This window comes from Vitis riparia, chromosome 13 (genome assembly GCF_004353265.1).
Source record: "Vitis riparia cultivar Riparia Gloire de Montpellier isolate 1030 chromosome 13, EGFV_Vit.rip_1.0, whole genome shotgun sequence".
Lineage (NCBI taxonomy): Eukaryota > Viridiplantae > Streptophyta > Magnoliopsida > Vitales > Vitaceae > Vitis > Vitis riparia.
Genome location: NC_048443.1, coordinates 20,801,311 through 20,816,629, shown reverse-complemented (window position 1 = coordinate 20,816,629; position 15,319 = coordinate 20,801,311). Strand labels below are relative to the sequence as shown.

General features: G+C 31.2%; 1 protein-coding gene across 1 annotated transcript in view; it reads left to right on the top strand.

Annotated features, from left to right (window-relative positions):
* Positions 1 to 9,216: 9,216 nt before the first annotated feature.
* The window catches only part of LOC117928698 (phosphatidylinositol-3-phosphatase myotubularin-1-like), a 68,235-nt gene continuing 62,132 nt past the window's right edge, over positions 9,217 to 15,319 (top strand). Inside the window, exons 1-3 of the mRNA XM_034848680.1 lie at positions 9,217 to 9,306; positions 9,381 to 9,665; positions 9,763 to 9,831. Coding sequence (XP_034704571.1) covers positions 9,561 to 9,665; positions 9,763 to 9,831 — 174 coding nt within the window. The 5' untranslated portion in view covers positions 9,217 to 9,306; positions 9,381 to 9,560. The remainder of the gene's footprint in view (positions 9,307 to 9,380; positions 9,666 to 9,762; positions 9,832 to 15,319) is intronic.

Here is a 15,319-nt window from a genome sequence, read left to right as displayed (position 1 = left end):
ATGATGCAACTAATGAATTTGCATATCTGTTTAACTCATATGAAGAATTGACTAAATTATATGCAAAATTATTTGATGCATATGATGCAAGACTGCCTATCCTAAGAGATCTGGATGAACTAGCTCTACTTAATTCCTTTATAATATTATTCACTGGCACATAAAATAATCACAATCTTATCCTTAACTAATTCAAATAATTTCATGAATAGGGACCACCACAAGTGGACCAGCATAAGCGTTCCTTTTGCCTTAAAACACCACTGTCTAAGCTCACCAAGTTGTTCACAGGAAATTCAATTCAAACTAAGTTCGAACTAAATTAGTGATTAAAGATTGTTTTCAATTCGTAATACCACTCAATTCTTAAGCATAACATGGCTCTGATACCATTCACACTCAGGACATACAAAAGTTCATGCACACAAAGGATTAATTCTATCTATGAACTCAAGTAGAAAAACAAAAATATTTAATGTTTAATTATGTCTAATTTATAGCATAAAATTAAACATAAGAACAAAGAAATTGATTTCAAAATAAAACTTTTGTATTGAAAATTATACCTTGATTACAAGAAAGTTTTGATTACAGACTAGCTTGTTGACAATCGATGAATACAAAGGAAGAGATTTTTGGAGAACACTCTCTAACTCTTGGTTGCCCGCTCTTGTGCCTCTGCCTTGTGATGAACTCTAAGCCTCTATTTATAAGAAAAAATGTTGGACTTGAAATTGGTTGAAATCCATGTGCTTGAAAATTTTGAAATTCATCATAAAGTGTTAGGACAGGTGAAACTTCGATTGACCCAATTTATTCTGATGTGCATGAAGTTTTCTAACAAAAGGAGATGACGTCTTTAGGTAGGAAATGAAATTTTCTTTTCCCACGTTGATTTGTACTTTTAGTCACTATTTGAATAGTGCTTTTACTATTTAGTCACTATTTGAATAGTACCTAATATGATTATTATTGTTATTTTTTTTCAACAAAGCGTTTTATTTGATTTTATTTTTTATTACTGGATAATTACAAGGAGACAAATGTACAAATATACAATTGTACAAAAGATTCTTAAAATCTTTTATCTAGATTGACCATAGGTCCACCATATAGGATGAACTCGGGGTGTACATATGAATCATATGATAAAGTTATGTTTTCAATTTCTTCATTATTTTGATTATCATCAAACTGTTTGAGATTTTGAATAAGTCCTTGATGATATTGTTCTAAATCTATAACAAATGTTAATAAAGCTTGACATTTGCTTTTTAGAGTTAGGAATTCTCCTTAAGTTGACCCTTGAGAAAAGCTTGTTGAATCTTTTGAATTTGAAGATTTTCTTTGAAATTACTTGCAAAATCTTTTGTTGACACACAAACTCTTGATTGAATTTGTTCCACTATTTGATGCTGAATTCTGAAGAGAGATAATGGAAAAGGAGGGGGTTGTTTTTCCTTCTTCATAATATTCCATGTAAGAATCCATGGAATTCTAACATTTATTCTTAAATAAATTAATTTGATTTAGTTTTGTAAATAAAATTACAAAAATCTATCTATATTAAGAGTAAATAAAAAAATTCAACCATTAAACTTGTAGTTTTATTATATTATTATTATTGTTATTATCTCAGGCAAAGTTATCTCTTTAAATAAAGTTTTTTAAAAATATATTTTTTTTAAGTTAGGTAAAATCTTTTTTTAGATAAAATTATTATTTTTATTATTATTATTTTTAATTATTAGTCCTCTTCAATGAAAGTCAAGTAAAAAATCATCCTTAAATAAATACTTATTTTGTAAAGGTTCTTTTTCCAAATAATTTGAAAAGATTTTCCTTAAATAAAATTAAGTTTGGAATAATATTCTCTTTATGAATTTTTTTTTTTTTAATAAAACTTGTGCAATTTTTTTTTAAAGGAAAATTTCCTTTTAAATAAAGTTATAAAAATTTGTCTATAGTAAAGGTTTATAAAAATTTAATCTTTTGGATAAACTCATAATTTTATGTTTTTTTTGTAAATCTATTTTTTAAAAATAAAATTCAAAAAAACCTTCTTTTTAGTTTTTATTTTTATTTTTTGAAGTTAAGCAAATAAAATTATATATATTTTTAGACAAAATTCTCTTTTATTTTTTATTTTTTATTTTTTTTTAAATTCTTTATTATTAATTTTTATAAGCAATTTATAGGCATCTTTATTTATTTATTTACTTATTTTTACTTGTTTATTTTTAATGATAAAAATAAATCAATTTCTTTTCAAATAAAATTGTCAAATGTAGATTTCCGTTTCCTTTTAAAAGAAAACAAAAATCTAATTGGAAAATCAATTGAGGATACTTTCATGATTAAAATATGAAAAATTGATTTTAGAATTGGATGAACTCTTTTTTATTATTTATTTATTTAATATTCAAATCTTTATGACAATTCTTTTATCTTTTTTACTTTTTATTTTTTAAAATTCTAATAAAATTGAACTTACTTTTAAAATAAAATAAAGATAAAATCTCTTCTTCAATCAATTTTTTTTTTTAACAAAACCAAATGATAAATTATTTTTAATAAACAAAAAAGGGATTAAGACACTTTTGTAACAAAATCACTTTCCTATTAAATAATTTTTTTATTATTAATAAAATGGGATTGAATTTTAACATTTTTGTAAATAAATCTATAAAAAAATTTTAATTAAAAATTCTTTAGCATATATATATATATATATATATATATATATATATATATATATATATATATATTTAAATAATTTGTATAAACCACTTTTTTTAAATGAAAATAAATTGAAATACTTTTGTAAATAAAGTCGTAAAAATTCATTCTTTTTCTACTAAAAGTAAGTAAAAATATTTTTATTATCAAATTGAAATTTTTTAATAAATTCATTTAATAACAATAAATTACAAAGGCAAGAGAGAGAATTTTTATAACACTCTTGAGTTCTTCAGCTCTCAGTTTTTTCTCACTCTCCCAAGTTCTGCTTTGTGAGGAATTTGTTTTTGCTATTTATAGACGATGAAGTCGGACTTGAGTCTTCATTCTTGATAAATTTTTAAAATTCGTCACCACGTGTTCGGGCCTTGTTTCTTAAAGTCTGCAAAAGGAGAAGAATTTCTTTTTCTTGTCAGATGTCTTCAGAAGAGAATAAATTCTCTTACTCTCTTTCTCCACATTGGTTGCATTTGGTAGTAGTAGACAAACTACTATTCATGACTTTTTGACTTTTGATTTTTTTGTTTTGTTTTGTTTTTTTTTTTTTTTACAATTCATTCTTTACATACTTTTCAATATATATATATATATATATATATATATATTAACTAGATAAATACAAGGGGACAAATGTACAAAGATACAAATGTACAAAAGATTTTTGATATCTCTTAACTGAGCATTTCTAAGAGATATTTTCAAAACTTTGTTGAGCTTCTTTTTCAATGACATACTCTTTTTTGTACTTATCAACAAGATAAGTAAATTAAGTTTGGAACAGAAGAGGGACTTCTGGAAAATTATTTGCAGAGATGATTTTTTTAATATTGTCTTCAACAATGAGATTATAGTTAGAAGAACTATAAATCTCAGAATCAAAATTTCTTGCAATCATTTTTTACCTCCAATGTTTGATTTGTTTTTTGATGCTGAATTTAGTACAGGGCCAAGGGATCTCTGTACCAAACAATTGATATTTTCTTTGATTGGCTTTGAAAAAGATGAGATGTTGAGCCGGGTAAACTCCTCCATCATTAGACCATTCAGAAGGCTTGTTTTCTATAATGATTTCAACTAATTTGAAATCTCTTATGAAGGCATTTAAAACACAAATTGCTAACTTTCTTCCAAGTCCATTAGTTTGATCAGGATGGGAGAAAATTAGTTGATAAAGAACTCCATAATCCATGAAGAGAGAAGGAGTTAGCTCGATTGACTCATTATGGAATTTGATGACTATCGGCTTATAATTGTCTAAGTCAATGTTGACTTTGTAAATACCGTAAGTAAGAGTACACTTATAGTCATGCATTTCTAATGGAATTTCCTTACACAAGGGATCAATCTTTGGACAATCATTATAAGTGTTGTCATAATGAGAAATCCAAGTGAAACTCATCCCTTGAATAGTAATTCCAAAAGTGCTACAGTCAGCAAGAAATTGCATGATATGCTATTGCTTTGCTTCCCTTGTAGCTTGAGCCTTTTGACTGATTATATGTCTAAAGGTCTTGAGGAAGATTCAAAATCTTTTGCTTGAAAAATGAAAACCTTGAATTTTGAAATTCTAGGTTTTCATCTGAAATTATTGAAAAATCATTTTGAAAAGATTTTGAAAATGTAGCTTTAAATTCTTCTACAATTTTCCTGCAATTAAAAATTTCAAGATCTGTATCCATTGGGATGCAGTGTATATCAGAACTTGAAGGGTTAGAAAAGTTGTCTAAATTATCATTTATCTGTTTAAAATAAAAAGATAAAGCATTTAAAGCTTCCAACTTTTGAATATCACTTTTTGCATTCTAGAGGTTGTCTAAAATGCATTTTTGTGATTTGTCTAAACCTTTTATATCTTTATGAATCCAAAATGACAGATTACTTTTAGGAAATACTGAAAGATTAAATTTCCCAAACTTAATCCGTTCTTGCTCCATCTGTAGAGAAAATTCAGAGTTTAGTACCTCTTTTGAAACATAAATAAGAGATCTAATGAGTTTATCTTCAATATACCAAATTTGAAAATATATTGAATTGATAACAGGCAAATGATTATGAATAAGAATATTTAAAGGAGTTTTTGGATTTTTTGAAATCAAATTTATTGATTTATAAGAGCATGCACAAATACCATCACAATTTTTTGATCATCTGATTCTTCTTCTTGACTTGACTCTTCACTTGATATTTCTTATGTTATCAATATTTGATTATCTTCTTCTGATTCATAATTTTCACTTGATTATTCATTTTCTTTATCAATCATTAATCCTATCATTAAATTTTTGAGTTTATCACTTATTTCTAATGAATTGATCTTGTTTTCTAATTGACAATCTTTTGAGTAATGACTTACTTTTCCACATTTATAACATGTGGGTGTTTTCTTTTTTAAAGTTGATTTATTTGAAGATTTTGATTTATTAGGATTAAATTTTACAAACTTCTTTTGAAATTTTGACTATGTTGAGGGTTTTTTTTACATTTTATATTACTTTGTTTATTTTTTCTTCTTGAAGGAGCTATTATTGTATCATAACCATAATATGAACAAAATTTTCGTAATTCTTTTTTACTATCTTGTTTTTCTTTTTTCATTTGACTCTTTAATTTGAGATTTGTACAAAGGGCTAAATTAACCTTGATTATTGTTGAAAGTAATTAATTCTCCATATGTTAATGATTCATAGGGAATTCTTCCATTATGAATATTTCTTATTTTTTGTCTAACTTTTTCTGCAAACAAAGTTGGTAAACAATATATAAATTTTTCTTTCCAATAATGACTTCCACAATCATGTCTAGACATAACTTTGACTAAAAACATATCTTTATACCATTTGAAATCTTGAAGTTTTTGACATCTAAGATTATTAAGGATTTCAGAAGTTCTTTCTTGAAAATAGACTAGATCTCCTATGAAATGTTTTGTTATTACAAATATTAATGTATTGACAGTATCTTCTTCATAAGATTGGACTAATGTTCCTTCTTCTTTGATTATTATCTTTTTTGCATTTAATATGTATTCTCTATCATTTTGACTCAAATAATGATCCCACCAACCTTTAAGTAAACTAGTGAATCCTATGACTAAGGCACCGACAGCATGAAAGTCAGAATTACTAGTCTTGATTCTATAAGCATTAGCAGCATCATCATTTCATGAAGTAAATTAATTATTTGATGTTCACTCATTCCATCTATATTCCATTCATAAAAACTACTACCATCATAACTAGTATTTAATTGATAATTTCTTTCTTCTAATTGAACATCAGAAAAATAGGGTTTTGAATAATAATTTTTTTCTACTTACAAAATTATTAGAAATTACATTGATTGTTGCAGGGGGTTTTACTATTGAATTAGGAAACATTTTGAATTGTTCTTCTATTTTATTGATTTCTGATTTTCCTTTTGTTATAGTTTGAATTTGATTCTTATTTTGATTAATACCATTAATACTGAGTTTATCTAATCTAAGTTGTATTTCTTTTAACATTGTTTATGTTAGTGTTGCTAATTGAATATTTGATTTTGTAGCATTTATAGGAATAATAAAAGGTTGTTCTAAAGTCTTGACAGATGATGATGATAATGATAAAGTTGAAGAGAAGTTTGAAGAAAAATTTGATTTTGATGATGTTTCTCCTATCCTCTCTCCCGAGGCAGAAGAAAACAAAAATTGAGAAATTTTTGTTGTTTGTTGATTTAAATGTTGAAGAGAATGATTTGTATAATTTAATTGTTGTTGAACTTGTATAATATCTTTATAAATTATGAGACTTTGTTCATCTTTGGTACTTGGAATTTTGAAGGGTGAGACAAAAATTGAATTGTTATCAAAATTAAATTGATGATTATTGAAGGGTGGTTGGGATCCTAATTCTGAGGTTATTGTTGAAATTCTTTTTTGAACATTTTCTGTGTGTTTTATTGCTAATTGATGTCCTTATTCATTTCTTAAAGTTATAATTTGTTTTTTTTTTTTTTGTTTTCTAAGTAGAAAAAACCAATAGAAAAAAGGAATTGCCATTTTCTTTTGATTCATATATTTTTCATATTGTTTTCTTAATGCATTTCTAGCTTGAGGAGGAAGTGTTTGAAAATAAGCTCTTTTAGTATTATTATAAGGGGCAAAATAATCTGATTTAATCCATTCTACATTAGGAGTAAAATGAGTCTTTTTATAATTTTTCTTATGAATAATATTGACTTGATTAAGATACATATCCAAATGAGTAGCTGACACAAGAGAGGATTTTTGTTGCTGATATACAAGAATAGGAATTTTCGGAGTCAAATCGACACCATTTAAACTGAGATTTGAAGTAGAAGGTCTTGCAGACATAAAATCTTGATTAAATGAATATCTAGAAGCTAGACTAAATTCTATTTGAATAGTACTATCTGTATGTTGTATAATTTTTGAAGGAGTTGTTAAAGGTTTAATTGGTTTTGGATGGGTTAAATCTTTTAATTCCCATTGACCTCCTTGAGTAATTTCATTCCATTTTAATTTTTTAGGAACAAAAGCTTGAGTATTGTTAGGATTATATTTTGAAGACATCTGACAAGGAAAAGAAATTCTTCTCCTTCAGCAGACTTCAAGAAACTAGGCCCGAACACGTGGTGACGAATTTCAAAAATTTATCAAGAATGAAGACTCAAAAAGACTCAAGTCCGACTTCACCGTCTATAAATAGCAAAACCAATTTCCTCACAAGGCAAAACTTGGGAGAGTAAGAAAAAACCGAGAGCTGAAGAACTCAAGAGTGTTATAAAAATTCTCTCTCTTGCCTTTGTAATTTCCTCTTTTAAAAATTCTAGTCCAAGCTTGTATTCAACAACTCTCTGTAATCAAGGTATATTTTCAATAAACAATATTTTCAGATTCAAATATCTATGTTTTTATGTTTAAATTTCTGCAAAAAATTAGACAGAATTAAACAGTAAATATTTTTGTTTTTATGCTTGGAATTCATTAGACAGAATTAATTTGTTGTGTGCATGAACTATTGTATGTTTTTATTATTTATTTATTTAATATTCAAATATTTAAGACAATTCTTTTATCTTTTTTACTTTTTATTTTTTAAAAATTCTAATAAAATTGAACTTACCTTTAAATCAAATAAAGATAAAATCTCTTCTTCAATCAATTTTTTTTTTTAACAAAACCAAATGATAAATTATTTTTAATAAACAAAAAAGGGATGAAGACACTTTTGTAAAAATTCACTTTCCTATTATACGGGATTGAATTTTAACATTTTTGTAAATAAATCTATAATTTTTTTAATTAAAAATTCTTTAGCAAATAATGTTATATATATATATATATATATATATATATATATATATATATATATATATTTTAAATAATTTGTATAAATCACTTTTTTTAAATGAAAATAAATCGAAACACTTTTGTAAATAAAGTTGTAAAAATTCATTCTTTTTCTAGTAAAAGTAAGTAAAAATATTTTTATTATCAAATTGAAATTTTTTTAATAAATTCATTTAATAAAATAAGTGTAAATAACTTTTTTTTTTTTTTTTTTTAAAAAATCGAATACAAATGATTTTAATTTTTTTGTAAATAAATAAATTGAAATCATTAATTCAAAATTGTATTTAACAAAATCCTGAATATTAACTCTTTTGAAATTTATTTATTTATTATTAATTTCAATAAATCATTTTGCATAATTCTCTTGTTATTTATTTTGTATATTCTTGTAATTGGATTTTATTGTCATTTTTTGTTCTATATTGATTTGTTACTTTAATCTTGATATCGATGATTAATTAATTAATTGTCACAATTCCCTTAATTCATTTAATAGAGACCATAGGTATATGAGTTTAGAGGGATGCTATGACTCACTATAATACCTTCCTAATAGATAACCTAATCCTGAATTTAGACTCGATTTTTGTAGACATACATTTTTCAAATAAAGAGTTATACAATATTTTTTTTTTATTTTTTGTTTTCTCATTAAAAAAAAGTAATGACTCAGTCTTTTTTTCTAAAAATCAAATTTTCACTAATAAAAAGCGCTATGGCATGGGAATGCACATGGAAAATACGGTCCACAATAGGTCATTTAATTTATAAGAATAATTTGAAATGCAATTAATTGTAATTTAAATAAAAATATTCTAGAATGTTATAATTTATTTATAACGTGTGCATGTAATAAAAACCTTGACTTTACAAGTTAAAAAGTTAAACTTTATCCTTAATTTTAGAATATTAATAATAATAATAATTTTTAAATTAATATTGCATAATTGAATATATTAGAGTAATGATGAACTTATCCGAACGCAACTTCCTTGAAACTATTCATTTATAAAGGCAAGCCACGTACAGCCCCACGTGACTTGACACCCACAAAACGACAAAAGGAAAAAACGCATATATATATATATATATATATATAATAATATTTTAAAATAAACATATTAAAAAAATAAAAAGGTAAAGCCCGTAATCACATAAACATCGAAGAGAGGAAAACATCTCGCAAAGAACTTGCGTTGAAAACATGAGATTGGGTATCGGTTATTTCGGTTTTTCCTTTTTATTTTTATTTTTTTATATTTTAAATTTTAATGTCTGGATTTTACAGTTTCTCAAGAAATTGGAATGCGGCGACAAGGCAGCAGAGATTAGGAAGGAAGGCGCAAATAGTAAAATAGTAGTTTGTTTCATCGTCTTCCTTTTTTTTTCTTTTCTTTTACGGCAGGTGACTCCGACCGCGATGATCCTATCTCTCGCTTCTTTCTCTGGCTAGCTCCTTACTTCTTCAATGGCCTCCTCGAGGCCACGCGCTCGATCCACCTCTCTTCGCGATTCTGACGCTCCTATGGAGGGTGCTTCTGGCTGGGACGCCATCGAATGGACCAAGATTGAGGTTTCCCCTATTTTCTAGGGCTTTTTCTTTTCTTTTCTTTCGTTCTTTTTTCTTTTCTTGATTGGATTTTGTTGGTTGGTTGTTTGTTTGTTTGCAGCCGTTTTCGAGGTCGGTTTCTCTTGGGAATTTGGAATGCTTGCTTGAGGCGGAGCAGATTGTTGCTGAGGTGCGTAGTTGTGGAGAGTGTTTGAATTGTTGCTTTTTGGCATATTTGTTGTGTCGCAGTTCGGTTTAAATTGGGGGAAGCATGAGAAAACAATTGGGCGCTGAAAGCTTTGTTCCATTCTTTTCTTTCCTTTTCTTGAATTGCACGGAAATTGGAAATTGGAAATTCTGCTTCTGTGCAAACAGAATGTTTGCGGCAAAAGGGTGTTTCTGAGTTCTTGGCTGGATTGAATGTTAGGGTTGCCAAGAATGTTATATAACTTGTTGAATTGTTGTCATGAATTATTAGGATGCTTCAATTTCATGTTAAGGTTGCCAAGAACGTTATAAAACTTGTTGAATTGTTATCATGAATTATTAGGATGAATTGTTATCATGAATTATTAGGGTGCTTCAATTTCATGCTAAGGTTGCCAAGAACGTTATAGAACTTGTTGAATTGTTATCATGAATTATTAGGATGCTTCAATTTCATGTTAAGGTTGCTGAGGATGCTATTAGAATGCTTCAATTCCAGTATAATTTCCAAATTGATCCCAAACTAGTATCATTTATGATTTATATGAAATAGAAAGTAAGAATAGTTAAAAAAGGATATTTAGTTCATTAAGTGTAGCTACATTACTATTTAAGTCATGAGGAGACCTGTTAAATGATTTTATTTTTATAGAGCTATTGAATGGACTAGCTTCTTGTCAAAGCTATAAAAATGCATGTATGGAGGTATTTATGAAAGGAAAAGACGATAACCATATGGATCATATAGCACTCCCCTCTGCTCATCTCCGTGGTGGGTACCAGTAAAAATTCAAAAGAGAGCTTGAACTGGCCTACTGAAAGTTGGCTCAAAAGAGTGCTTTATAGTCCTCTCATACATAGCCATCTCTTCATGCTGAAGCTTTCCTTTATTGCCCATGTACAGGCTAGGCTACTAGAATGGTAGAATCCCCTGTACAATTGAAGTATGTGGAGTGGATGTAAGAAAAAGACTATCAAGGGAATGACATCTGATGGGCCCTTCCTAGAGTTGAACTTTGTAGATATATTTTGATGCATCATGAGCCATGCTATTATGTGAAACACCACAACACATCCCCCTCCTTGCATTTTAAACTCAAACCTATCTTGTGTTTTGCACAAGCATCTCTTGAACTTTTACATTTTCTCTACTCAAAATTTGTTGGACAACATCTTCCTGTTAGGTTTGATTGGCATGTGAAATCAAATCTTTAATTTTTTGGAAACTTAAATTTTTACAACTGTGATAGGTTCTTTATTTTTTAATTTTTTAATGTTTGTGATAACCGAGGAACCTTCCATGGCTAAACCCTTAGGACTCTCCATGGGGACCCAAACCTCAGGTTGCTAACCACCCCTCAACAAACGGTTTGATAGAGTGTGTATACCTAGTAGCAAGACAATGAGGTGTGCCCATGATAACTTTGCTCTATCTTGTGTGCTTGGTGTTTGCATTTTATGCTCAATGAGACAACTTGGTGGCATTTCTTAACACGTCTTCACTATTAGAAATTTCATTATTGTATCTTAGGTTTGTTGATAGATCTCTTCTATTAGACACACAAAATATGTGCATGCTTATAGAATGTAGGGTAATTTTAAAAATTTGCAAGGACATCATAATGATGTTTCAGTAAGATCTTATTGCAAGATGAGGGAAGTAATCACATAATTTTTGCAAGGCTGGTGAAGGTGCAGAGTGCTTTTGGGATATGTTGCAATTCTCATCATCAACTCAATCATTGTCATTTAATATGATCATTAATTAAGACCATATGTAAGAGTCACGTTTGAGTCATGCATCATTATTAGCTTTTCCTAGTTATGTATTGCCCTTATTGGAGTCCATATTCATATTGTGCGGTTTAGGAGCTAAAAATTTATGTTTTTGGGAGGATTCCATAGCCAATTTGGAAATCTAGCTATAACAGTCATACTGGTTGAAGATCTCATCTCCCTGTAAGATTTGATATAAACCTTTTACCTCCTATGAAGAAGTCCACTAAGAGGTTGTCCAATCCATTTAGCCTATTAAATTGCCTCTTTGCCTAATCACTCAAGTTGATTGCAATCATTGCCAGTCCATGTGATTGTCCTTGCTCAGGTGAAGCTTTTTTTTTTTTTTTTTTAAAATTTTTTATTTGTTGTAGATAATTCTCTCTTGAACCAATAATGATCACTTGTTTTATTTTGTTAAGTGATGATACTCTGTATCAACTAGGATACCATTTTGATATCATAAAAAAGATTCCTACTTAAATGGTCTCTGAACCGGTGCTAACAATTAGTTGTGATATTTTGTGAAAGCAAGAATACTTTCTATCAAATGGGATGCCATCTACAATTCGTGGATGACATTGTTTTCTTTTCTAGAGCTTCCTTAGAAGAGCTGCTCTCGTTGAAACTAATTTTGTTAGTGTTTGGGCGTTTGCTAGGGCTAAGGATGAACCTAAATAAGTATTACAAGATCAACATATTTGAAGATGAATTATATTTCTCATCCATGAAGTGAGGATGGAGGAGTTGTCGAGGGGCTGCCGAAGTTGAAGGTATGTCGGTGCGTGGAGGGTCATGTTGGTTTGCTGTGGAATCTAAGTCCTTTGATATTTCTATAGAGGTGGTAGTAGGGAAGCTGAGAGGTATCATTGAGGAAAGAGCATCTTAGATTAGGTTTGAGGATTTGAGCTTTCAATGTCTTTTGGAAGGGGTGGAATTTTGTTGTAGAGACGAAGTCTTGGCAAGGTGGCATAAGCCTTGGGAGAAGGGTGGGAGAAAGTTCAAGTTGGAGAGGCGTTCGAATGAGGCAGGGAGGTTTTTGTTCTATGTTGTTGTGACGGAGGAAGTGAAAAGGTTTTCACTGATCTTTCCTGAAGGGAGGGGTCGTCTTGGGGGTTGGGTTGTCCTAGCTGAGAAGCTTCGTTCTTTAGGCATTATTCCCTTTTCAGAGGTTAAGGAGTTGGGCTCCTTTGTTGAGGTGAAGAGTATCCCCAAGGGAGGGATTGCTGTTGGGTCCTTTGCAGAAGTGGTCAAGAAGGATCTAAGGGTGGTGGGAGATGTCGTTCGATTTTAATTGGAGGGGGGTGAGGTGAGTTGTAGGGAGGAAAATTCGAGGAAGTGTTTGGTAGTTGGTTTGAGGAGTCGTCAAACCAACTTCTTGATTTTTCTTGGTTGAAGAACTATGTGTCAAGTCTATGGTTGTTGAGAGGAGGGGTGAAGATTTCAGCTTTTGGAGCATCGCTTTTGTTTGACTTTGATGAAAGCTTTGAGGTAGAAAGGGTGCTCGTTAGAGGGGCTAGAAGGTTCAAGGAGAATTTTCTACACCTTGAAAGACGGCATTTTGAGGTAGGGTGTCTTCGTAAAGGGGGATCTCTAAAGGAACTTTGGGTGAGGGTGCTGGGACTTTCGTTGCACCTGTGGGGTCGGGAGGTGTTTAAAAAATTAGGGGACTGTTGTGGGGGCTTTGTTGCAATGGATGAGGACACTGCACTCTTGTCTCATCTTCAATGGGCGAGGATTTTGGTCAAGAATGACGAAAGAGTCTTGCCCGGTTCTCTGCAAATAGATGTGGGATGCTTCAATTTTTTTTTTCAGTTGTGGTGGGAAGCTCCACCTTGGGTTTCTATGGATTCTTCAAGCAGTAGTTGCAATGGGCATTATGGTCGGGAGGATAGGGAAGAAGTGGAGGGTGGTCCACGCGCTTGTGAGAGAGTATGAGAAAAAAGGTAGCCTGCACATCCTACAGGTGGTGCAGTGTTGCAGAGTTTTGGTAGTGTTTCTCAGTTAGGGGAAGAAGCAACTTTAATTTGGTCAAAGGCTGTAAAAGTAAGGGAGGAGCAGGAACAAAGGGAAAAGAGTACAACTGAAGTGGTGGGGCGCAGTGCTGTAGGTGGTATGGGTGGGTTGGAGATTGGGCCTCTTTCTTTGGGCAACCACAACCCTCCTTAGACCCAAAACTTTGTTGGGCCTGTTGTAGAGGCCCACTTGAGAGGGGATCAGGACATTAAAGACTCGGGAGGCCTTGTTGGGCCTTTTGCTTCGGCAGGCCAAAAGTCTTCGAGACTCAAAGTGGTAGGCTCGTTAAGTTTGCGTCAGACGCAAGAGGTCTTTTTGGGAAGGGAGGAGGATTTTTTTTTTTTTGATAGGCAAACACAATTCAATAAAGAGGCAAAAACCTCAACGTATACAGGACGTATACAAAGTAGCACCAGCCAAAACAGGCAAAAAGACCAAAAAACAAACCATCCCTCATCTGGAGGCAATCCACTCCAGGAAATCTAAAAGGGAATGCGGCTCCTCTTCCATGTACAATTTAGCCCAACCCCAGATATTACAAACAAACGAAAATTTGAACCTCTGAATAACTAAGACCCCCCCCCTAAAGGCTAATCTATTCCTTTCCTTCCAAACCATCCAAAAAATGAATAATGGAATGGAATTCCAGAACTTTTTCTTTTTTTTCCCCACAAAAGAACCCCCCCAACTATATAAAACCTCCTTTACAGTATAAGGGAACACCCACTTGACCCCAACTAAGCCCAACACCAAGTCCCAAAGAACTCTAGCCACTGTACAATGAATAAGTAAATGGTCCACACTTTCCTCTTCACAAGCACACAAAAAACACCTATTCGGGAGCTGCCACCCTCTTCTTTGGATCCTATCAAGAGTCAAGATCTTTCCCCAAGTAGCTTCCCACGCGAAAAACATGATTTTAGTTGGGACTCTTCCCACCCAAATCTTATTCTTTGGAAAATTGACAGCCCTAGCCCTATCCAACCAGCTGTACGCATCCTTCACTCTGAACTGCCCACTTCCCCCTCGGAAGGGAGGAGGATTTAAGGGTAGGCAATGCTTCTCTGGAGGTGGCGAAGGGAGCGACAGGGGTGCTAGGGCTTCTCAAAGGGGGTCCCTTTTGATGAGACCTAAGAGTTTGAGTTCAAGAGGCGCATTGAAGACGAGGTAGATGAGAAAGTCTTGCAAGCGTCATGGTCTCATGTGAAGTTCAAGGATGAAGCTCTAGTGGAGGAGGCAAATAGGTTTCCTAACTCTCCTATCTTGGGGATATTGGATTTTGGGAGGCAACTTCAGATGTTACAGCAGGATGGCTGTCTGTTGGAAAGACATTTTTTAGCAAATATCTAACAAGATGATCTAATATTATATTCTTCTTTAAAAAAGGAGGATGTCGGTGAAGGTTTTCGTGGAGAGGAAGACCTTCTTGGTTAAGTATGAAGGCGAGCAAGAAGGAACGTGGTGTTCGATCACAGAGCACAGTAGAGGCTCTGATTTCGTCTTAGGTTTTGAAAAGGAAGCAGTGGGGTGGATGATCAAACATTTGACGAATGCCATAGAAAGGGAGGGTCATCTAGGTTTTAACAGAAAGATCAGAGGAAAACGTAGTGTCCACTTGATGGAAGTTGGGTTCAACGACCATGGAAGGTTCATAAGGATATCGGAGTTTGCTACCAAGA